This window comes from Panthera leo, chromosome C1 (genome assembly GCF_018350215.1).
Source record: "Panthera leo isolate Ple1 chromosome C1, P.leo_Ple1_pat1.1, whole genome shotgun sequence".
Classification (NCBI taxonomy): domain Eukaryota; kingdom Metazoa; phylum Chordata; class Mammalia; order Carnivora; family Felidae; genus Panthera; species Panthera leo.
Window position 1 is genome coordinate 57944910 of NC_056686.1, and position 25733 is coordinate 57970642.

The 25733-nt window shown below is 37.2% G+C and overlaps 1 protein-coding gene across 2 annotated transcripts in view; it reads left to right on the forward strand.

Moving 5' to 3' along the window:
* Positions 1-3003: 3003 nt before the first annotated feature.
* Positions 3004-25733, forward strand: part of CTH (cystathionine gamma-lyase) — a 29674-nt gene continuing 6944 nt past the window's right edge. The window contains exons 1-9 of one of the 2 annotated variants that reach the window (XM_042953093.1): positions 3004-3065; positions 8881-9054; positions 12101-12182; positions 14667-14762; positions 16524-16633; positions 18653-18784; positions 22717-22774; positions 23231-23308; positions 24843-24995. In XM_042953093.1, coding sequence (XP_042809027.1) covers positions 8887-9054; positions 12101-12182; positions 14667-14762; positions 16524-16633; positions 18653-18784; positions 22717-22774; positions 23231-23308; positions 24843-24995 — 877 coding nt within the window. In that variant the 5' untranslated portion in view covers positions 3004-3065; positions 8881-8886. Of the gene's footprint in view, positions 3066-8712; positions 9055-12100; positions 12183-14666; positions 14763-16523; positions 16634-18652; positions 18785-22716; positions 22775-23230; positions 23309-24842; positions 24996-25733 lie in introns of those variants that run through there. The other variant, XM_042953091.1, reaches the window with a different exon arrangement.

Sequence of the window (25733 nt, forward strand, 5' to 3'; positions counted from 1 at the left end):
CCCTAAGGCAGGAGCATGTCTGGCTTGTTCAAAGAACAACAAGAAGACCACTGTGAATGGAGGGCAGAAGAGTAGGAGATGAGAGCAATTTAAGGTCTTGTAGGACAATTTAAGAACTTTGGCTTTTACCCTGAGTGTTAAGAGTAAAAGTATTAAGGAGGAAGGACGTGTTTTGGCTTATATATTGAAATGATCACTCAGGCTGCTGTGTTGTATGGAGTGTAAGCTGGAAAAGGGAGGCCAAGACAGTAATCCATCAGAGACACAGTGGTGAAAGCCAGTGGAAATACTTGTGTCTTTAATGGTTAAAATGGAAGGATCGTTCATAATATCAGTTGGGTGATGACATAACAAGTAAGAATGTCTTTTAAAAATGACTTTCTGTGTTAAGAAACATGTTAAGATTATTTGTTTGGTCTTTGAGGTTGGGGACTACGTGTATTCTGCTTATCACTGTATCTATATGTACCCAGCATCTTGCACAGTACTTGGCACATAGTTTGAATTCAATAAATAATGTTCATTGAATGACTGGATGGTGATATTATCAACCCTAATAGTTGTGACTCAATCTTTTGCTTAAGTTTCTGTTAATAAGTGAACATTTAGCACAAATAAATGGACTTAGAATTTCTGTTTATGGTATCTCAGGGAATATATCTTGTCATGAAAAATTTTCTGCAAAGGTTAAAGGAATTTTTTAATAAATAACCATGGATTTATAAATGAAGGAACATGACTTTCTGCCCATTTAGAATAAACACTACGGTATGAGGAATTCAACAGTGCTCCAATGTTATTGCATAAAATTACCCAATGGTCTTTCAGGTTGAATAATTTGTTTTGTTGATGATTAGATAAAAGTCATGTAGAAGACAAAGTATATGAGTGATAACTTGATGACAGAAGACCTAAGAGCAACAGCAAATATTATGCTTATCTTTTCTCCTCCTTTTTCTTGAACTACAACCATTGGAAGAACAGTTTAATCTGCTAGCTTACTTTTTTCCTATTCTCCCATTTTCCACTGCTTCTTAACAACTCTCCCTATATTTTCACATTAATTTCTTTCTATGGTCAGATTTGTACTTCAGAAAAATCACTCGTACAGACAACCAAAGATCTATGGATATATCTACAGCTGTCTTATCATCAGCTCTTTATAATTCACTTGGGAACAAAGTTCCTTTATAAAGAAGTTAGTTTTATTTAAAACAAGTAAAAAACACAGTAAATAGTGTGGCAATACTGGTGTGCTTCCACTATTTACTTTTTAGACTTTTTGTGGACAAAGACTACGTGCTGGTATTCCCTTGATTGCCTAGTGTTTATTCTGTCATTTAATAAAAGTTTACTGAACATTTTTTTATGCCAGAAACAGATGTAGGTGCTGGTGATACTAAGAAAAAATATTGCTCCCTTCCTTCCAGGAATATATAATTTAGCAAAAGACATTTAGACAAGAAATTTCAATTAAAAACACTAAGAACTGTTATGGAACCCACGTCTGTGGGAAGGAATTAACTCTAGGGATAGCAGCTTCAGATAAATTTTGCCAGAAGAGGAAAAGCTTGACCTGAGATATATATGAGTTAGTTCACCTGGTGAAGAAGGGGGAAGAAAATCCCAGGATAACAATATAGACCCATAATCATGAAAGGACATTGGCATATTCAAATAGGTATAGCTTGGTGTGGCTGGAGAAGAGTAGGGATGTGTTGGTTTGCAACCTTCTAAGAAACTTCTCTGTTGTAATCTGAAACTGGACCCTATATTCAGAGGACAGGGAGAGACCAGAAGAAAGAGGCAGGCCACTAGAGGTTGGTAGTGGCAATTTTAATAAGCAGAGAGAACTTACATATGAGGCTTGTCTCGGGAGGCGACAAGACAAATAGATCCCTGGACCCACCCACCAAATCTTTAAAAGTTTATAGAGGCCTTAACTGGGTTTAGTCACATATACTGTGTAGGTGTTCTCAACACCACATCTCTAGCTCAAGGCTGTGTTCTTGGAGCAGGCTCTGGGAGTGGGAAGGAGAAGCAGAACCCACATTCCAAGAACAGGGCAAGGAGTAGGGAGCCTGCAAGTGCTGGGATCCAACTCACAACTCAACTGGCAGTCATGTCTTTTCAATGACATTCCCCAACAAGATGGGCAAGATAACCAAGGTTCTGGGACACCAGATAAAGGAATTTAAACTTTTTCTAGGCAGGAAAGACCATGAAGTTTTGTGCCTTAACTTTTAATGTTCTTTCTGGTTGAATGGAAGCATTACAAATAGTCCAGGTGACAGGTAAAAGACGTAAGACAAGACAAAGCATTGTGATTGCACATAATTGGCATTGAATAGTTGTTTATTGAATGAATAAATTAATGAAGAATGAATATAGGTTAATGTTGGTAGTTGCCAAACATGCATATATAGCTCTAGGGATAAAGTCATTTTTTTTTTAAGTTTATTTATTTATTTATTTATTTATTTATTTATTTATTTAGAGAGCATGGGCAGGGGAGGAGCAGAGAGAGAGTGAGAGCGAGAGCGAGAGAGAGAGAGAGAGAGAGAGAGGGAGAAGGAGAGACAGAGAATCCCAGGTAGGCTCCCTGCCATCAGCGTGTAGCCCAATAAGGGTCTTGATCTCACAAACTGTGAGATCATGACCAAAGCAAAAATCGAGAGTCAAACTCTTAACTGACTGAGTCACCCAGGCGCCCCACAAAGTCCTTTCTTAGGAGGAGGGACTCGAGAGTGCTGACATGGTCAAAACTGTACTTTAGAAAAATGATTCTGCCCATAATGTGCAATGTCAACTGAAAAGGGAACAGAGTGAAGTACACAGTAGAACCTGATCAAGAATGCTGCAATGGGCACAAAAAACATTTAAAACACAAAAACATTTAAAAGATGCATTGATTATGAAAAGATTAAGGGAATTAGGGTTGTTGCTAGAGAAGGATGAAGAGATTCAGGATTTTTTTTTTTTTTAAACAGGAGGAGTTTGAGCATGGTTGCACCCTGAGGGTAAGGAGTTGGATGGAAGAATATAATAAAATGTAGGAGAAGAAGGTAAGGATAGGATCTGGAGTCTTAGAATCTTCATCCACTGACTCTATGACTGGAGCTAGTTATATAACCTCTTTGAACTTCAGTTTACTCATTTATAAAATTGAGGTAATTTCCACCCTCTGAAACTGTTCTAAGGATTAGAAATTATAGCTGGTCCTTGAACATGTGTTTGAACTGCATGGGTCCACGTACATGTGGCTTTCTTTTTTTAAGTTTACTTATTTTTGAGAGGGAGAGAGAGTATGCATAGGGAAGGGGCAGAAAGAAAGGGAGAGAGAGAGAGAATCCCAAGCAGGCTCTCCAATGCCAGCATAGAGCCCCATGTGGTGCCCTAACTCACCAACCTGAGCCAATCATGACCTGAGCCAAAGTGGTTCGCTTAACCAACGGAGACACCCAGGTGCCCCTATATGTGGTTTTTGTAATGTTCCCCTATATGTGGTTTTGTAATGTAAATGCATCTTCTTTTCTATGATTTTCTTGATAACATTTTCTTTTCTCTAGCTTACTTTATTGTAGGAATACAATATATAGTCCATATAATGTACAAAATACGTGTTAATCGACTTTATCTTATCAGCAAGGGTTCTAGTCAACAGTAGGCTATTAGTAGTTCAGTTTTGGGGGAGTCAAAAGTTATATGCAGATTTCTGACAGCATGGAGTGGGGAGTATCAGCCACCCTAAAATTTGCATTGCTCAAAGTTCAACTGTAATTATGCAGAGCCCTTAGAATAAGCAAGGCATTCAACAAAAGGTAGTTATTATAACTATTATTATTATAAGAGTGTGACTTTCAGATAAGACAAGTACAATAAAGGGGTGATAAAAGCGGGGGCACAGAAAGGAAATTTAAGTGAGCTCACACTTAACTTTTCTGTGAAGGTATGAAGAAGAGAAGAAGGAAGAGTCCTGGGGTAGGGGTTTGAAAAAGAGTGGTGAAAGCCTACTGTAGCTGTAGTGGCCATTCAGAAAATAAACTAACCAATTGTGGACATCCCAGGGATTTGTGATTGGTTTAAAGGATCAGAGGAAAGAATCTTAAAATACTACATTCCTTTTTGCATTAAAAAAAAATAGTGGAAGAGTTGGAGTTCCTCTACTACTTTCTTGACTTCTTTTCTCTTAAAGAAAAATTATTTTTAATGTTTTTATTTTTGAGGGAGAAAGAGAGAGAGAGAGAGAGAGAGAGAGAGAAAGATGGAGATTGAGTGGGGGAGAGGCAGAGAGAGGGAGACACAGAATCTGAAGTAGGCTCCAGCCTAGTGAGCTGTCAGCACAGAGCCTGACACGGGGCTCAAACCCACAAACTGTTAGATCATGACCTGAGCTGAAGTCGGATGCTTAACAAACTGAGCCACAGAGGTGCCCCTTGATCTGTCTTCTTTTACACTAGAATTATTTTATACTTTTTCTTAAATATTTTAAAAACTGCAGAGAAGCTCATTTTAAATTGCTAACCGAACACAGTTACAGCAGAAATGGGAAAGGGGCCATAGGAAGAGTACATCTTAAGAGGCATATGGAAAAAAAGAGTTTTCCCTTTTTAAATATTTCTTACTTGGTTTCCTGCTCTTACACTTCTCTGACCTTTTGTCATGCCAATAGCAGGCATTAGGAATCTAAACATGGCTGATTACGTGGTGTTTTCCAAATGTGTTTGGCCACAGAACCGTTTGTTTTGTACAGATATTCCTAGAGGCACAGTTCTCCATTTTATCCATTACCAATCCATTTTGTTTGTTGGAAAGACTAACTTCAGAGCAGTCTTTTAGTTCCAAGCGCCATGGTTCTCAGCTGGGGTTGGTGAAATAACGTGGGGGTGTGCCACTGGCCACCAGGAAGGTTAACTGCTCTGCGGTAAGCCAGACATTCCTGAAACATGGAGAATTTAAATGTTTTCCCTTTCTCTCTTCCTTTAAAATGTTTTCTCTGTGATATAAAATTGTCAGCAAGAAAGTCAAGAGCTTTTCAATTGTGTCACCAGTTGAATAAGACTTCTGCATGTCTGGATAGTTCAAGTCACCTTATCTTATGTCTTATATTTTATCTCTGTGATGGCTTATGAGCTGTGCAAAAAGACCTCGCCCACTTTCTCTGTCGGACCACATGGCCTAAGAATAGTATTCTTTTGCAAAGATATTGAAATATTAAAAATATAAAAAAGTGGCTTTCTGACCTATGTGCTATTCACTCAGTCTATTTGCCCTTACCCTATCTCTGCCCTGCCGTGAGCTTCTAAGGACCTTTTTTTTTTTTTTTTTTTTTTGAGAACTGTCAAGTATTAATATTTTCCTCATTTTACAGAGGAGGAAACTGAGGAGAAATCTAATGATTTCTGTGTTTTTTTTTTCTTCTTATCCCAATGAAGTTCTGTTCTATTCTCAGATTAGATATTCACTGTATATGTTAGCATGAGCATGTCACTTCTGTTTTCTGCATCTCATCATTCAAACAAAGCAACTGTGTTAGAAACTCACTGTCCAATGTCTCTCTTGATATTACATTTAGTAATCCCATCAACAGTATTAAATCTTTCATTCTCAAGATACGTCACTTTCAGTTATGTCATGTCAAAACCAGACTGCTTCTTTTTGATGTTATTTTTAAAAGCTGTTCTCACCAGCAAGTGAAAGTGGGTGTCACCTGGAGGGCTTTGGCCGGCTGCAGTGATCTACAAACCCACAAATTAAGGACTTGTGCACTGTTCCTCAGGATTTCTCCCCATGCCCTAAATTCCCTTCTAATAATTTCATTGGCAAAAGCCTAAGGAAGAGCAAAACTTTTCTTCCTTTGAGGTAAAACAAAATAGATCTAATCATTTCCCATATGTAAACTGACAATAATAACGTAGTATGTGAACATCCCTCCAGGGTCCTTACTGTGCTGTTTTTGCTATTCAGTCACAGTATTTTATTTACAGCCTGCCTTTAATGAGAGTAGTTGAGGTCTCTGTGTATATATGCAAGAAGCACAGTGACATTTTCATAGTTTTTACAAAGTATATATATAAAAGTAATAATGAACTTTGTGTTACATAAAACGATTAAAGAGTGAAAACATATAAACAATGAGAAGTCTCCCATTTCCTCTAAAATATATGCCCATGCTGAATCTCAGTCTCAGGAGGAATTAATAGTATTTCAGTAGGTATGCTGATGCTATTTTGCTGTTTACAAGCTAATTTACATGAAAAATTAGCATACACCCCAAACTATGTAGCATTTACTATAAAGCGGCTACCTTTTATATTTATTTAAAAACTTTTTTGCTAAATAACTTGCTTAACTACAATTTCAAACTTAGGACTTTTGGTATTACTATTGTTGAAAAGGTAAAATATGCCCATGGCATAAAACTTGACACCAAAGCAAATAAAACGTAAAGAACGTTCTCTTTCTACTACAGATCCATGGTCTCTACTACCAGAACGATTTTTATACACATTAAATCATATATATCTGTCTAAAAATAATGCAGCACGTTATATACTCTTTTGACAAAAGTGGAAGCATAACATATACTTTGCTTTGCTGTCTCAGAAATTAGAGATCACATCATACCACCTCATCTCATCTCCTCCTGTTTCTCTGCCAAACTGTACCTATCACAGAACTATGCCATAACTGACTGACCAGTCTCCTATGGTTGGAAGCTAAGCTGTTTTCTATTCTTTTGATATTAAAAATGGCAAAAAACAGGTATATAGAACGTCCTGGCTCATCTTCACACACATGTAGGAATACCTATGAAAGATAAATTCCTACAATTCATGAGTCATAAGAATCCCTGATACAGAATACTAAGCGATCATCGAAGAAAGTCTCCTCAATTTATTTATTAAACAATTTTTTAATTTTATTTTTTTAATGTTTAAAAAAATTTTTTTTAACGTTTACTTATTTTTGAGAGAGAGAGACAGAGCTTGAGTAGGAGAGGGGCAGAGAAAGGGAGACACAGAATCCAAAGCGGGCTCCAGGCTCTGAGCTGTCAGCACAGTGCCAGACGCGGGACTCCAACTTGTGGGGCTCGAACCTGAAAGATCATGACTTGAACCAAAGTTGGACGCTTAACTGACTGAGCCGCTCCAGGCACCCCCAATCTCCTCAGTTTATAAGAGTAAAAGAAGGCATAACATAGAACATTTATATTGGTGCTATCTTTTAAAGAATCTTTTCTTACAGTAACACTAAAAAAAAAAAAAATCCATATTTATACAATTCAGGTTTTGCTCATAAATATTAGGAGGTAAACTAATGAGGACTATTTAGAACCTCCCGGTCCCTAAGCATATCACATAAAAACATACCCATGTATAGTTACATATACCTCTTGAGTTGACATGCTATATTTTAAATAGAAAATATTAATTAAATAGATATTAATATCTATTAGTGTTTTGGAGTCCATCCATTTTTTTTCTCCCAGGCATACACATTTTGGTAGGCCTCTAAAAGTTTTCAGACCCTCTCACACTGCTCCTCTAGTGTTTAATGGCTGAGTGTCCCTGAAGCTGATTTGAAAAGCAAATTGCCTTGGTCTTTCCAGTAAAATTTTAAGAACTGTTTATTCTGTAATCTCTTCTTTCTTGATGGCTTAATAAAGTTTTCAGATCTTTAGCTAATATTTTGTGGGAACAGAAATATTCCAAAATTCCCCAATCCTAGAAAACAGTCACAATAGTAAGTAGGTCAAATCTGTATTGTTTAGGGAACAAGGAGATTTTTGTTGTTTCTTTTAAATAAGTGATCCTTGAGAGTAGGACTCTGGGTGCAGGTGAGTAGTAAATCGCCACAGGGGATTGCTTCCTTTTTCCTACCAGGATGTGGCTGTCAGTTGTGCAACAGTGAAGTCATTTTGTGTAAGGATTTCAGGCTCCAATAAGTTTTTTGAAGCCACACACTCTTTTTCATCAGGGAGAGTTTCTCCGGGTCTTGAAAAGAAGAAAATGATGCTCGAAAAAAACTCAAATTCGGCTTTTAAGCTTTTAATTTTAAGTTCAAATTAAGCTGCCAAAGTTCTGATTAGAGATCCTCACTACAGCAGCTTTGCCCTTAAGAAAAATATGACCCTCACTCATGTTTCCATCATTGCAAGTACTGGGTCATTACGAAGTTCAGTGTACTTTAAAAGGCAGGCTGCCGAAGTTAATGAGAATCCAAGCTGCAGATATGGCAGATTGCGCGGCGGTTTTCGTTGGAATCTCCATTTGGTTGCTAGCGTCAGGTCAGATCGCCCTAGGGCAAAGGGGGTTGGGGATGGGGTCAGGGACACTGGCTACACAGTAAGGGGAAGCTATTTGTGTGGCCTGTTTACAGGTTACTCGGTTTCAAACTGAGCCAGCCTTTCTCCCGGTCTCCGGCGAACCTCTGCCCTGAGGTCACACAGACGCCTCAGTGGCTCTCTGGAGCCAGTATGGCAGCCTCCCGCAGGGCCGGACTCAGGAATTTCGCCCGCAGGGACTAACACCACGTGGACACACTGACTCCCGCTTCACTCCACTTTCAGCACGGGGAAGGGCGGTCCCAACGACGCTCCAGGCAACGCCTCCGCTTCCGGCCAATGAGGAACAGGGGTCGCGTCGGGGCCTTAGCTCATTGGGTCTCTCTGGTTCCGCCTGCGGTGAACGCAAAGCTCCCGGCCGGCTACTAAAGTGTCAGGCACTGAATCGGGGAGCCCGGTTTTTGTGCGCTCGCGGTGGTTCACCCGCCGTTTCTTTGGCTCTCGTTCGTCTAGTCTTGTGTCTCTTTCAGGCCCGTCGTACCAGTTGTCTAGTTTTATCTTCCTCGCCTTCTTTCTCTTTCCCTCCCGCGCAGCTCAGGATGCAGGAAAAAGACGCCTCCCTGTACGGTTTCCAGCCTCGCTTCCAACATTTCGCCACGCAGGCCATCCATGTGGGCCAGGAACCCGAGCAATGGACCTCCCATGCTGTGGTGCCCCCCATTTCACTGTCCACCACGTTCAAGCAAGAGGCTCCCGGCCATCACTCGGTGAGCTGGGTCTGGCTGGGGAGGTGGGTGGATGGGGTCAAGGGTTGGGCGGGAAATGAGAGATGGCTTATACATAAAAAGGCATGTAAATAATTTATAAGATGGCTTATACAAATTAAAAAAAAATATTGTGTGTAGCCACTTTGCATCCCCAAAAGATGTTTACTACACCTGTAATCTTCCTTGCATTAAATCTTTGTATTTGATGGTCAAGTGATCACATTTCTTTTGATAAAGCAGGACTGGAAGGAACAGTATGTCCAACTTGCCATGTAGATTTAAACTGAAATTCATGTAATTTTGGGAAATTTGCACTTCAAAACTGAGGGTCATAACTTTGTTGAATTACTTTCAGCAGCAGAAATTATAAAGACATACTAGGGAGTCAACCAAAAAAAAACCCCAAAAAACTCGGGATCTGATAACTCACCTAGAATCAAGATCATGCCCAATGGCTGTATTGTTATTAATAGTTATTGAGTACTTGCTATGGGCTAGATACAGACTTACACATAGTATATCATATGTATTTCAGGTATGCTCTGGGATAATTCTCACAACAGCCCTAGTGTGAACTAGGTATTCATTTTTCTCAGGAAGAAACATTTAAAAGTGTTAAGTAACTATTGCCCAAGGCCACATGGCTAGTAAGTGGTGGAGCTAGGATTCCAACTCTGCTCTAGAACCCTGCTTTTAGACATTAGGCTACACTCTGCTCTACTCCAATAATACTAGTAATAATCTAACCCATTGCATCATTTATGCAGTGAGGCTTAGTGATTAAGAGCACAAATCACCTGGTCAGAGGAGCTAGGTTTGAATTCTAACACCACTTCTTCTGATCTGGGTGACCTTGAGCAAGTTGCTTAACCTATCCAAGCCTCAGGTTGATCCTGAGTAAATGGGTTAATAATAGTATTTACCACATGAATTGTTGATACATATGTTAAGCTTTATCGTACATTATAATTGTTCAGTAGGTGGGTATTTCACGGTGTTCACATTCACACTTCCCCCAGGTCAGAGGGCAGGACAGGTATTATACAAGTTTTATACAGAAGGAACTGACCCAGAGTTAGAGATAAATGACTTACAAGGCTCTGAAGGAGGATTCTTTTTGTTACTCCCTTTTGATAACACATTGACGGGATCTTGAAGTATTTAAAATTGCTGAGCTTTTAAGGAAATTGATTAAATAAACTTGTTAGGTCCAAAGCCTTGATTATATTTCAAAAACCTCTTTATTGTGTTATGTTATATAAATCTAGAAAAATTATTTTAAACTTAACTCTTTGTTTTGTGAGGTAGAATTCTTTTCAAAAAAAACCTTTTTTTTTTTTTTTAAAGTTTATTTATTTTTGAGAGAGAGTGAAGAGTGTGAGAAGGAGGCTCTAGGCCCGGAGCTGTCAGCACAGAGCCCAAAGGAGGGCTCAAACCCAGGAACCGTGAGATCATGATCTGAGGCGAAGTTGGACACTTAACCTACTGAGCCACTGAGAGACTGAGCCACTGAGGCGAAGTTGGACACTTAACCTACTGAGCCCCTGTGAGATAGAATTCAAAGAGCATTTCTACAGTTGGTTTAGGATACTTCTAGCTACTGTATTTTGGAATCAAAACGTGTTATACAATCTGTTTTCCAAGCATGCAGTCTGTTGCTGATGTAGAATTTTGTGAATGTGTGGCTGCCCAATTTTGAGCTCTTGGTGGAAAATTAACCATTTAACTAGATATTAATAATTAAGTATTTTCAGAGAGCCAGCAGGGATGGTAAAATCCAGGTAAAATCCTGTTAATACCTTTAAAAACTCAGTTGAGAGCGCTAAAGACAATCTGAGGAGCTGAATGAGAAGCATCTATTTCTCCTGTTCCATGAGGGTGGGAATTTGCCACTGAGATATACTTCTCCTTCCCTCCCCCCCCCCCGCAAAAAAAGTTAAATCTCTGCAGTGAATAATTATGGAAACATGGGGTGCCTTTCTGTGGCAGTGGCCACATGAATCCAAACATTTTTTTGTCTGGGGAGTACAGCTGCAGGTGACATCAAGGAGGTGATGGGAGGGAGGGTGGAGGATATCTTGGAACCCTATAAAATAGGTCAACTCAGTTTGTCAAAAACAAGGAAACAGACAAAGCAACAGAACTTAAAAAAAAATATGTATGTGTATATATTATTAATACCTGGGCTCCCAAATCAGAAACAATGTGTTTTGTTATGTGGTATATGAGGCATGGGGAGAAAATTATATTTTTAGTCAATGTTTACATCCTGGGTTTGAATACTGGCTCTGATGTTCTCCATGGTCTTTGGCTTCACTTTTGTAAAAGCAGAGCACGAGGATTAAATGAAATGACTAGATGAACGTAGCTAGTACGGTGCATGTAAAAGGACCGAATTAAAAAAATTGTGTGTAGCCACTTTGCCAAGAATTACTCTCCATATTTTCAAGTTGCTCTGGAGAGCCAAGATCTGAACTTTGAGCATTTGTAGGATCTGTTGATAGTTTCTTGTAGGTTGCTAAACAGGACTTGTACCACTGATTTCTTAGAAAATGAAATATAGGGTAGAAGTAAGTTTAGTCTGTTTGCTCTGGTGATTCCCTTTTCCTGATGCCCCCAGGTGAACGGGTAAAGGTGAGTCTAACATAGTAATACTACTACTAATAAAAACAACCACTTTTCTAGTAGTTAGCATGTGCCAGTCACCATGGAGCAAATGTATTATACATTACATAGTTTTATCATCACAACAGTTTTACGAATTATTTTTCTGTGTTTTATTCCCATTTCATAGCTACTGAGTTCACTCTAGGAAACATTAAGTAACTTACCTATTTGGCATACAGCTCATAAGCGGCAGATACCTAATTCTAGTCACACTGGCTGCAGCCACAGTATTGTTCCTGTTTAATGGCAAGACATGTCATAACTAAATAATAGAAATTCATTATGGTAGGATGAACCTGTAGTTGTGGAGGTGGCTGTGTTAGGACACTGATAACTAAACTTAAATCTCTTAGGATTAACTCTCATTTCTTTTCTTCAGGGTTTTGAATATAGTCGTTCTGGAAACCCCACCAGGAATTGCTTGGAAAAAGCAGTGGCAGCATTAGATGGGGCCAAGTACAGTAAGTGATTTCCATTTCAAAGTTTGTGAAGCCTAGAACCCAGTCTTCTCTGTGTAGACAAAATCATAGAGACACAGAATTTTAAATTGGAAAGAAGTAAGGATTAGCTACTTAAAAACTTTTATTTTACTAAGACATTGAATTTTTTTGTCTAAGTTCCCACAGATGGCGTGATATGCATATGTGTAATTATTAGGTAAAAATAAATATGATTAGAGGCAAAATGGCAGAATTTGCCATCTAGTATTCGTGTAAATACACTCTCCATCTGGAGCTGTCAGTGTAAATAGATAAATATTAACTGAGTTTTATAACACTGCCTCTGAGAATATAAACTTTCTTATACTCTGGTTCAGTCACCTGATAATGCTTGAGAATAACATCGGGGAACATTTGCAATACCCAGGTACCCTTGATAATGTGACCTCAGAGATGAGGGATTAACTCCTTGAATCTTCTTTTTTTCATGAGAGGAGTGGATTACCATTAAATCATCTTTGTACTTTTTATATAAATGTTACTAAATGAGGGCAGAATAGTGAATAGAAAATAAGAGTCTTCTGAGTTTTCTCATTGCAAGAGTGTAGGGGTTAGAAATCTTAATATGAGCTGTTGGGATTTTTTGGGGGGTTTCCTTTTGTTTTGGATGAGGGGAGGTTTTTTTTATTATTAATTTTTTAAATTTACATCCAGGTTAGCTAGCGTATAGTGCAATAATTTCAGGAGTAGATTCCAGTGATTAATCCCCAATGTATAACAGCCAGTGGTCATTCCAAGTCTCTTCCTTAATGCCCCTTACCCATTTAGCCCATCTCCCCCACCCACAAACCCTCCAGCAACCCTTAGTTTTGTCCTCTGTATTTGAAAGTCTTATGGTTTGTCCCCCTCCCTGTTTTTATAGTATTTTTGCTTCCCTTCCTTATGTTCATCTGTTTTGTATCTTAAATTCCACATATGAGTGAAGTCATATGATATTTGTTTTTCTCTGACTTATTTCGCTTAGCATAGTATACTCTAGTTCCATCCATGTTGTTGCAAATGGCGAGATTTCGTTCTTTTTGATCACCAAGTAGTATTCTATTCTCTCTCTCTCTGTATATATATACCACATCTTCTTTATCCATTCATCAGTTGATGGACATTTGGGCTCTTTCCATACTTTGGCTATTGTCGACACACTGTTATAAACATTGAGGTGCATGTGCCCCTTCGAAACAACACTCCTATATCTTTTGGTTAAATACCTAGTAGTGCAGTTGCTGGGGTGTAGAGTAGTTCTTTCTAGTTTTGATTTTTTGAGGAACCTCCAGACTGTTTTCCAGAGTGGCTGCACTAGTTTGCATTAAGGGAGTTCTTTTTAAACACTAAACTTGTACTATAATTTAGTACTGTATGGGGAGCATTATTTCCTCCTGTGGGAGGTATAAAGGCTGAGTATTTATATATGTTTTGCCAACAAGTTTTTCAAGTGGGATATAGAAAACATGGTTGTTTTTAACTGGGCTTAAAGTTTAGCCTTCTATATGAATTCATTGTTGGATCACAGGTCTGCTGAGAAGAGAACTGTAATCCCAACCTAAACACTTCTGAGAAGATTTTATAATAATTACATTTTTCAAGTTATTGAATTATCCTTTCTACCATATAGTGATTTTTATCATCACAGTGATGTATTGACATTTTGTCAGGATATTTTCTTTTACAGTGTTTAATGTATACAATGCCAGGTTTTGTTTTTAAGTTGTTTTCATTATTTTTGTTCTATATGAGATTTCAGGATCGTATTTGTTAAAAGAGATTCCACATTAAAAAATCTTCAAAAACTCAAATTTTTAGAATTTACCAGATACATCTCAAGTCTGATTTTGAGATATCCATATAGTTAATGAGTGATCCTATCTTAGCTCTGTTCTTCAGGCTTGAAATTTTTTTAGAGTTTGTTATTTTTAAATTGTAACTTAATTGGCAATTGGCCTTTAATCTCAGAATTTTGTAAAGAATTATTTCTTTGAAATGTTTAAATTTTATAATGAAAGCAGAATTATACATTTTTATGCTAAAGATATTTTATCTTTGGAGCACCTCAGTGGCTCAATTGGCTAAGCATCCAGTGTTTGATTTTGGCTCAGGTCCTGATCTCATGGTTCATGGGATGGAGCCCTGAGTTGGACTCTGGTTCCATGCTGACAGTGTGGAACCTGCTTGGGATTCTCTCTCTCTGCCCTTCTCTCTGTCTCTCTTTCTCTCTCTCTCCGTCTCTCTCAAAAGAAATAAATAAACTTAAAAAAAAAAAAAAGATACTTTATCCTAAACAGCAAGGGAATTTGGCAATTTTATTAACTGGAGGACTTCTGGTGACTCAGTAGTAATGGCTGTCCTTAACAGCAGAGAGAGGTACATAAAGTAAAGCAAGTAAATACTCTAGGTGTTTTTCAACTTTTAGGTTTAACTTTTTGGCTTACTCTAACTTGGCTTTTATTTTAGGTTTGGCCTTTGCTTCAGGTTTAGCAGCCACTGTGACTATTACCCATCTCTTAAAAGCAGGAGACCAAATTATTTGTATGGATGATGTATATGGAGGTAGGTGACCTCTCTCATTCATGTTGTGTCAACTGATATGTTAAAGACAATAAAGTAGGTCCAGAATTATATTAACAATGTTACCAGGCTTATTGATTATTTATTATCTTTTAAAGGTGTGAGGGACACCTCCATGCTGGCCCAGACCTGGTAAAGGAAGAGTATAAACATTTAGGATCCATGCTCTGGAACTGCTTATAAGAGAGATTCCTTAATAATAATTTTATTTAAACTGCTAGAATGAGGATGTTGGACCTGATTTACCTTCTACATATATTCTACTACAGAGAAGATAGTGTTTAAAGAGAGAGTATTCTAGTGTTATTTAGAATTTTTACCTGTAATGAGAATGAGCTATAACCCAGGTCACTCTCAAGAGTTTACCTCTACCCACCCCTGTATCCCTGCCACACACTTAACCTTTTAAGAATCTATTGAAAACTATGGGCCCCTTTCCCCCCAAAAAGTGTACTTAAGATTACACCCAATGTTTATCATTTTAAGTTTAGGGTCAAGAAGTCTTACCTCTTGAAGTCCATCATGGATCCAAATTTAAGAACTTCAAATTTTAAACAATTTCAATGCGAGTAACTTAAAAATAAATAAATAAATGCAAGTTATTTAAAGTGGTGGACAAGAAGGTAAAGGAGACAGGTTGCCCTGTAAGCAAGACTGATTTTGTGTTCAAAACAATAGCAAAAATGTTGTAAATATATATATATATATATATATATATATATATATATATATTCCACATGCTTCCAGATAATTAAAATGAAACTTCTAGAATATTATTTTATCTATCTCCTATTAACAAAAAGTTAAATCTTACTTTTAGTAATCATTTAACCCTCCTAGAAATTTGCCAACTGCTTGGTATTTATGGTTGTTCCCTATGATAGTTTGTTGAATAGAAATTATAAAAATAGCAAACCCTTAGTTGCTTTTATAATGCATTATAAAAACCTCTTGGCACACTTAGGTATAAAATCTTGAAAATTGCTGTTGATTTTTAACAATTCTTTACATTCTTTTTCAATCTTACGTTACTTAGGGTTGGTCTTTATAACATCAAAGTTCAGTATATCTTTGGTCATAGAGTATTTTTTTTTTGCTTGACTAGCAATAATAGAAATTTTTCCTTTAAATTTGCATATGTAAAAATCAAATCCAGAACAGTGTTTATGAAAGAAATTATTCTAGGTTGAATGACTTCTCTCTTTCACTGTAAAACTATAAGCTAGTAGTTTGATTTTTTTGCCTCATTTATCATTAAAGCTTTTAGAACCACATAACAAAAAGATTGAGAAAGTACAAAGAATAATAACCTGTTTTTTTCTATTATCAAAGCATAATCAGACTGAAAATTTATTTTGAACGTTTTACTGGCAGTGGTTCAGTCATTTTAAATTTGATTACTATGAAAAAATTGTTAAAAAGATACTGATGCATGCATGCCACTTAATGTTTAAAGAACAGAGATTGTATGCTTTCAGAAATATTTTCTGCTTCACTTCATGTACTTGGTGCAGATATCAAGTGTGTTTAATTTGACCCTTTAACTCTTAGTTTAAAATCCAAGCCTTATCTTCTTTATTATACAAGATAGCTAAATTATTTGACCAAAGTAGAATTGTTGTTGATTTTGTTTTTATTGGTGATTGACACTTCCTTATATTTTTAAAGTATTTATGCCTATAAGGAATAAATATTTCTCAGTACAGTGTCTTTTCCATTTTGTCTGATTCTCTCCTGCCTCAGGTACAAACAGGTACTTCAGGCAGGTGGCAGCTGAATTTGGATTAAAGATTTCTTTTGTTGATTGTTCCAAGACCAAGTTGCTAGAGGCAGCCCTTACACCCGAAACCAAGGTAACTTAGTTTTCAGTTTTGTCTGTTTTCTGTGTGATGTTGTGTTTTTATAATTTTGTTTACTAGAGGACATAATTTAAATATGCACAACAAATTTTATTAGAAGCCATTGGAAACCATCAACAAGATTAAGATAGGTCTGGCTTCTCATGATGTTCAGGAACATGAATTCCATAGCAAGGTTCAAGTTCTAACTCTGTATCATAGTTGGTGTATTATCAGGGGCAAATTATTTAACCTAAGTCTCAATTTCTTCATTTCCAAAATGGGGATAATTGCACCTGCTTTATAGAAAGGTGGTTGTGTAAAGTAGATGAAGTAAGGCTTATGAAATGCTTAGGATTGTATCTAACACATAAAAACTGTTAAAAAGATTTGTTAGCAGAAGCATACAATTCTGTACTGCATTATCAAGCTGGTACTGGTAACAGTCATCACAGAGATTGGATTGCAGAAAAGGAAGCTTGCCAGACCCAAACCCTCAGCATACTGGCTTTTTAAGAATTCTAAGTGATACTTCAGCAAAATAATAGTTACAAGTAGAGAATAGGCCACAAACAATCTTCAGCCTCCGTCCTGGGAATCTTGTATGCCACCGGAAGGTGTTTTGTGCCTGAGTGAATGGCATATGTGATATTCTTTTTTGGGGCCTCATTTAAATTCTGCATGGGTAAAAGAAGGACCAGTGTCTTTTATAAGTCAGCCTTTTCCAACTTTTTGCTAATGATTAAAAGGTTTCAATTGTATCTAAGATTATGTTGTGGTGAATGCTAAAAAACGAAAACCTTTTCTCACACAAATTATTACTTTGAAGATTAACACAGGGGTGAGCTTTGAGTGATTAAGGTTTGTTTTCAAAGGAACTTGTTTTTTATCTTGCTTAGGAGAAAAGATACTTATTAAAATAGCTGGTCTGAGTCTTTCTAAGGGAGGAAAGCAAATTGTGAGTATGTTAATTCTTGTCAACAGAACTTTATGTAGTGGCTCTTTACTGACTTGAATTAATACATTTTCCCCCCTGAAATATCTGCCTCGTCATATGAAGTAGATTTTTCAAGTCCCTGTAAAATCAACTTGGTATTTATTTACTTATTTTTATTTTAACTAATTTTTTATTGTGAATGGGAGTAATAAATTCTTACCCAAAGTATTTTTTTATTTTTAAAATAATTCAATTCTTATAGAATATGCATTAACTCCCTTATCTTTTCCATGGTAAAACTCTTGAGTCAGAAGAATACTGAACTAGATATCTTGCTCATTTACATAGTAATAAAGAATCATTAACCCCTTTAAAAAGAAAGCTATAGGTAATGTCATTTAATGCAATGGCATCTTGTTTAATAAACAGAATTCTTTTCTTTGGTCTTTTCAATCACTATCAAGCATCTACTATTCAGTGCCTGAATTGCCCTAAGTTTTGGGGTATGATACTGTCTCTTAAATGAGCTGTGAGCAGGTTTTCTGTTGTAACTTCTCTCCTTTACTTTAAAACCCATGCTGTTCAAGTTCTGGATACTTATTTTACAGTTTCTAATGCATATGGCACTTTTTAAGTTAATATTTAGAATATGTTTGATAGCTTAGGGGTAGTTCTCCTTAATGAAAATTCTAGGCTGTAATAATCTTAGTGTTCTGTGTTATTTACCTTTGAGAACAAAATTCCTAGACACTGAACTATGTCTTTGAAATTCATCCTCTTTATCATGGAAAGTAATTACAATAATTAACTTGAGCACTTTTCTGCTTCTATGTAACATCTCATTTGATCTTTATAACAACTCCATAAGATAAATATTATCAACCCCATTGTACAGATGTAAAATTTGAGGAATATGGAGGGTAAGTTACTTAGCTATGACTTTTCAGAAATTAATGGGGCCTAGGATTCAGATTCAAACCTTGCAACTTCATCACCTACACTCTTCCACTATAGTCTGCCAGATGGTTACAATATATGAGATGTATGTTTGTGCAGTGGATTGTTATAAACTATTGTCATTTATTGAATTGTTTTAGCTTGTTTGGATTGAAACCCCCACAAACCCTAACTTGAAGATGATTGACATTGAAGCCTGTGCACATACTGTCCATAAACACGGTGACATAATTTTGGTCGTGGATAACACTTTCATGTCGGCGTATTTCCAGGTAAATGAAAATAACTTTTTGGCATTATTAGTAGACCACACAGATACCTGTAACTAGGAAAGGAAAGACTTGCTTACATTAAAATCGTTATCAAACTCATGGAATATAATCATAGTTCTTGATTACACAAAAAATTAAAATTGGACCCTTCTAGGGGCGCCTGGGTGGCTCAGTCGGTTGAGCGTCCGACTTCGTCCCAGGTCATGATCTCATGGTTCGTGAGTTTGAGCCCCGTGTCGGGGTCTGTGCTGACAGCTCAGAGCCTGGAGCCTACTTCGGATTCTGTGTCTCCCTCTCTCTGCTCCTCCCCTGCTCACACTCTGTCTCTCTCTCAAAAATGAAGATTAAAAAAATTTTTTTTTTAATGGGACCCTTCTGCCATTAGTTAATATCTTTTGAACCCGAGGTTAATATGTGGTATGGGACTTTGTGTGTTTTAAATGTCTTAATTAAAGCTTTTAAGTTCTCGGGGTGCCTGGGTGGCTCAGTCGGTTAAGCGTCCAACTTCGGCTCAGGTCATGATCTCACAGTCCGTTAGTTCGAGCCCCGCGTCGGGCTCTGTGCTGACAGCTCAGAGCCTGGAGCCTGCTTCAGATTCTGTGTCTCCCTCTCTCTCTGCCCCTCCCCTGTTCATGCTCTGTCTCTCTCTGTCTCAAAAATAAATAAACATTAAAAAAAAATTAAAAAAAAAAAAAAAGCTTTTAAGTTCTCTTAGGATGTGTAGACTCTGAAGAGCTGACCTTATGTGATTTTATCTGTCAGTGCTTTATAAATAGTAGGGACTTCAATGTTTATGTGCTGGCAAGTCAGTTATATTATTTTTTATATATATGGTGTGACTGAAACAGATATGTTATATATTTAATGTATGTATTATGTGTTTATTTTTTATTATTAAAATATATAATTAAATCTTAAGCTATATAATTTAATGTATATTTAAATGTACTACTATATATATATATATATATATATATAAAATGCATTATATAATTAAACCTGGCTAACCTTCCAAATAAATGGAAAACACAGGCTATACTCCACGACATCTCAGTGTATGTCACACATGTTATTTCTCCACTTTCCTCCTTTCTAGTTTCTCTTCTTTCAGTGCCTCAGTGTCCAGCTCTTTATAGCTTTACCTTATTTATATTATGAATTTCTTTATTTTTTTAAATTAATTTTTTTTTTTTTTTTTTGGAGAGAAGGAGAGTGTGTGTATGTACACACATGAGCAAGTGAGGGGCAGAGAGAGAGAGAGAGAGAGAGAGAGAGAGAGAACCCCAAGGAGGGCCTACACCCAGCACTGAGCCTGACTTAGGGTTTAATCTCATGAACTATGAGATCATGACCTGAGCCAAAATCAAGAGTTAGACACTTAACTGAGCCAGCCAGGCACCCCAGCAGTGCTCCTTTTAAGCTATCTCTTTTCCTAACCCACCCCCCTCAAGCCCTCCCATTCACCCTCCATTCCTTTTCTTTTTCTTCCTACTTTTTTCCATATTCTTCTTTCTGTTTTGCTCCTTTTGGTAGATCATCTAGGGATTTCCTTATAATTGACTAGTTGTCTGCCCTTTTCCCACATGTTCTCTCTCTTTCCTTGGAGTAGCCCAATCTGTTTCCTTTCCTTATTAGGAGCTTACCTTCTCCTTGCTCTTTCCTTCCTGCTTGTACCTTATGCTCATTCTCAAAGCACTTCCTGTAGAGTTTCTGAAAGCCCAGCTCATTTTCTGCTACTCTTAAATTAGGCAGATGTTTATAGCCAATTGTTTATACTTGCCCCCTTTTTTTCTGGGTCCCTGAAGTTGGCGCAGGCTGCTGCCTTCATGTGACTGGCCGATTTCCTGGGAGTTTATATAAACCTGTTCTTCACCTTCTTCTGTTTTAGTGAGAAGGCACTACCATATTTTCTTTTCTTTTCCTCAAACATGTTTCCTGGCTACATTGATTGGATAGCTTCATGGGCCACCTACATTTGGCTCACGATATATCTTTAGCTTCTTCTTGTATCAGGTAAAACAGTCTGTTTCCAAGTGAAAAGCTCCTGGAGTTCTCTATTTGTCCCAGGGGATTTTCACTCTTGGATTCTTTATCCCAACTTCTTACCCCATATACTACTTACACTAGGCCAGTTAACACAGCATAGCATTGCTCTAGCTGAGTCACATTAAGTCCTGTATATTCCCATGGAGACTACATGAATTGTTTTAGCCTGGGCCTGCCCAGATTACTCATCACGCCTGGCCCTTTTTTTCGCTATTACTGTCACTAAAATAGGTCCAGTCTTTGTACCTTTCTGAAGCCCACATCACATTTCCTCATGCCAGGGACTGCAGTTTGCTCCATTTCAACCTGGATTCATTCCAGTTGAGTTAATCAGAATCATTGTTGTCCATAAAGAACTGCATGTATTAATTCCATAAATCACATCTTCTGAAGAGGTCCTCTCATTATTTTACCTTCCTGAAAACTGGATGCATTCTTCTTCTTCCCTACTTTTTGTCTTCTGGATCTTCTATAAATGTCACAAAAGGCAAAATGGACATACCAGCATAAAGTTTCAGTGTTTCAGGATAGAACCTCTAGATTCATGTAGTCGGGGTGTGAGTGCCAGCTCTCCCAGCTTTTTAATCTGAGTGATCTATTTTGTTTTTCTTAGTCCTTTTTCCTCATCTGTACAATTAGAATCTTAAGGTACTGATTTTATTGAGCCGGGTAAAATATTTTGTACTGTGCTTCCCTGGGATAGGTAAAGTATTAACATGGTTCTTAGCACATATTAAGCTCAACAGGTGTTAGTTATTGGTCTTCATTTTTCCTTTTCTTTTGACCAGAGTTTACAGAATGTTAGCATTGGAAGAGACCCTCATCTAGTTTGACTCCATCACTTTGAAGATGAGCAAACACCTATGTAGAGAGTGCTTTGAGTAATACCAGATTTAAAATATCCTGTTTTTGAAATACCTCAAATGAAAAATCCCTATAGCCCCGTTATAGTAACACCTTCCAAAGACTAAACAACTGGTGAGGTTAATTAATACACACACACACACACACACACACACACACACACACACATGCACATACATGCCCACACACGCCCACACTTTCTTTTACAGAAAATGTAAATGTGAATAGGCTTCTGGCTGGCTGAGTCAGTAGAGCATGTGACTCTTGATGTCAGGGTTGTGAGCTCAAGGCCCACAGTGGGCATAGAGCTTACTTTAAAAAAAAAAAAGAGAATGTATAAATGGAAAGATGCTGATAATATATTGTTTAGTGAATAAGTTGATTATTACTTTAACTCTCACTATAAACAAAGACATTTTAAGACTAAAGGATTGATTTGCAGGAAAGTTGGGTGAGGGAAAACAATCCAAACAACTTTCTTACTAAGTGACTTTACACTTGGCACAACTGGTACAATAAAAGAGTAATTAAGAGTCAAGATCATGGCACATCAAGTGAATAATTACAGCATACATTATAAGGTTTTAATGATCAAAGATCTAAGCATATTAGTTTTATACTCACTTGATGAAACAGTTGCTGAATGTTTATGTCAACTACTTTTGTGTTTACTGAGTCATAAAATGCCAGCATCTCTGCATTGTAAATTTAGTAATACACTTAGGGCCAGCTAGCAACTGCTCTAAAGAAACAAGTTCAGGAGACCAGTTGACCTGAGTTTATCTGCTATTTCCAGAAAATTTGTGCTTTTTGGATTGAATACTGGGTCCAATACTTTGTATTTTTATTTGGTGGGAGGGAGAAAGGGAAAAGATAGCATCAGAGATCCTGGAAAATTTTAAGACGCATGTGTTTTTGAAAAGTTAGACTAGGAATGAAATTTACAATAGCAAATAAGCATGTAATGAAGCATATTTTCAAGTGCTTTACCATTGAAAATGAAAATCTTTTGTTCCTTTCAGCGGCCTTTGGCTCTGGGAGCTGATATTTGTATGTATTCAGCAACAAAATACATGAATGGTAAGACATACATAGTCTACACTTTGAGTGTTCCTTTCCATGGATACATGATAATACCATAGGGTTTGATATTTTGATATTTTTTTCTTCTATTATTCTGGTTTTCTCTGTGACTCATGTAGAAAGTAAAAAATTATACTTTGGTTAAATATGGGATTCCATTTTATAGCAGACAAAACTATGCTCATGACTTACAAACAGAGGATTGAAATTTACTAAAAAAAGTTACATTTTTATCCTACTGACAGCTTAAAAAGAAACATTTAATTTTTATGTGATTTTTATTTTATTATTATAGGTATAGCTTTTGGTACTATCAAATTGAATACAGTTTATTTAAACTTATTCTATCATTTTCCAAAAGAGTTTTTTCAAGTGAAAGTCATATTTTAGAAATTCCAGAATGAAGAATAGACGTGCATTGTTTTTAACTTAAAGGTTTTTGTTTTGTTTTAGGCCACAGTGATGTTGTAATGGGCTTAGTGTCTCTTAATTCTGAGAGCCTCCATGATAGGCTCCGCTTCTTACAAAATTGTAAGTACTGAAAAGTCCAGAATTCCCCTTAACCCCTCAGAGGGACTACATTTGATAATTTGTATTTCCACTAAATGTTGAGAAGTGATAGCTTTCTACTAAATTAGGAAGAAATGAGATGTGGGGGAGAAAGATTCTGAGTTTTAAAGGAAAGTAGAAAAATTGGGATATAAAAATATAGTTAGAGAGATCATAGCAGGACTTTATAACATGACTCAAGGGATCAATTTTGTTATTTTTCAAATCCATGTTAATTTTGACTGTAATTGGGTAAAGCCCACATGAATTTTTCATTTTCAAACTTACTAGATTTGTTTTTAAATAAAACCTTTGGAATAATGGCTTTCTTATACTATACCTTTTATATCTAGAATGGTGAACTTATATGTGAACTTATATATTTTCAACAGATGTCTAAACACCATGTCCTGTTTACATAGTTTAGTTATCTCAAGTATAGGTAAGGGTTTATTTGAGGACACTTCGTTAACCATTGCAATTTGACAGATAAGAGAGAAACATAATTAGGAATAAAAATGCCTCCCTAGGAAGTAAGTATTAAAGTAAAACAAGGAAGCACCAAGGAGGAAAAGCAAAACTTATTGCTTGATAAATTCCTTTCATTTATATAAAGTAGAGGCGAGGTATGTACCCTGGAGGCATATTAACTCCTCGGCTGCTTCAGACAAAAGCTAAATAGAATGCTAGAAGAACATTCAGTAACAATAGGAGCTGAACTGCTATTTTTCTCTACTTTTTCAAAGAAATGTGAGGTTAAACTATGTGCACTGTGTCATTTAATCAAAACCATAGGATTATTTACTTCATATTTGAAAAGTTCATATTGTATTCATGTGTAGTTTGCAGGATATTCATTTCCCCTCTCATTTTAAAGCCTGTTTCTGGGCCACCTGGGTGGCTCAGTCAGCTAAACATCCAACTTCAGCTCTGGTCATGATCTCACGGTCTGTGAGTTCAAGTCCCATGTCGGGCTCTGTGCTCATAGCTCAGAGCCTGGAGCCTGCTTCAGATTCTGTGTCTCCCTTTCTCTCTGCCTCTCCCCCACTCATGCTCTGTCTCTCTCCAACTCTCAAAAGTGAATAAATGTTAAAAAAAAATTTAAAAAGCCCATTTCTTTGAGCATAATTTTTTTTTTAATGTTTATTTTTTTTTTGAAAGAAAGAGCATGAGCAGGGGAGGGGCAGAGAGACAGGGAGACACAGAATCCAAAGCAGGCTCCAGGCTCAGAGCTGTCAGCACAGAGCCTGACACGGGGCTTGAGCTCACAAATGGTGAGATCGTGATCTGAGCCGATGTTGGACACTTAACCAATAGAGCCACCCTGGCGCTCCTCTTTAAGCATAATTTATCCTTCATTCTCATGCTTCTGATTGGATGTATTAATTCCCCCCTGAGAAGTCAAACATTGGCCTTTGTAGCTGGCTTCTGAGAGTCACAATGATGAAAAAGAGTGAGAGAATCTTCTGGGTCCCTCCCACCTTTCAGACTAACCCAGAATATGTTCATTTTCCAGCTCTTGGAGCAGTTCCATCTCCTGTTGACTGTTACCTCTGCAATCGAGGTCTGAAGACTCTACAGGTCCGAATGGAGAAGCATTTCGAAAATGGGATGGCAGTTGCTCGGTTTCTGGAATCTAATCCTAGGGTAGAAAAGGTTATTTATCCTGGTACGTTAATGAGACTCCTAGGGTTTCATGGGCAGGCTCTGTGGTGGGTCTGGTGGCGAAGAAGATAGACCTGATCTGTGGCCTTGTGTTGCATATAGTCTAGTGGCTGCTTGGATGTTAGGAAATTGATTTTATGTGTTAGATGTTCCTGTGATGGCCTTTAGCTTGGAAGTTTGTGTTTATTCCAAGATTACACCATTTTTCTTTCCAGTTGATTTGCTTATAGTCTTGTCAGTCAACTATTTTGCATTAGCTCTAACTTTTATCTGATTTAGGTTGGGACTTGATATTCGTCAAATTCAGACTTGATACTTACGTACCAAAATTCCCCCAAAGCTCTCTTGCTTTTTGAATTTTTTCACCTCAGGCAATATCTAGAATGCTCATGTGGAGTTAGCAGACTTCTGTATTACTCTTTGAATTTATTTTATTTAAATTGTGGTGGTCTTAAGTAAATAGTTATTTTAAACCCTTTGAGGTATTTGCCATATAGTCTGGGTGGACAGGAGAATTAAGCCTGATCCCTGCCCTCAAGGAGCTAAGGTAAGCCAAGACAGAACTACATATGTACCCTAGGTAAAGAGCTGTTGACTGGTGTATATTTTAAATGGAAGGAGGGAGAAAAGTTTTGGGCTGTGTCTTGAAGAATGGGTAGCACTTGTTAGAAGGGCATGAACAGGCATTCAGATTCATTCAGTGAATGCTTATCAATTGCCAACTACGGGCCAAGCTTTGTAC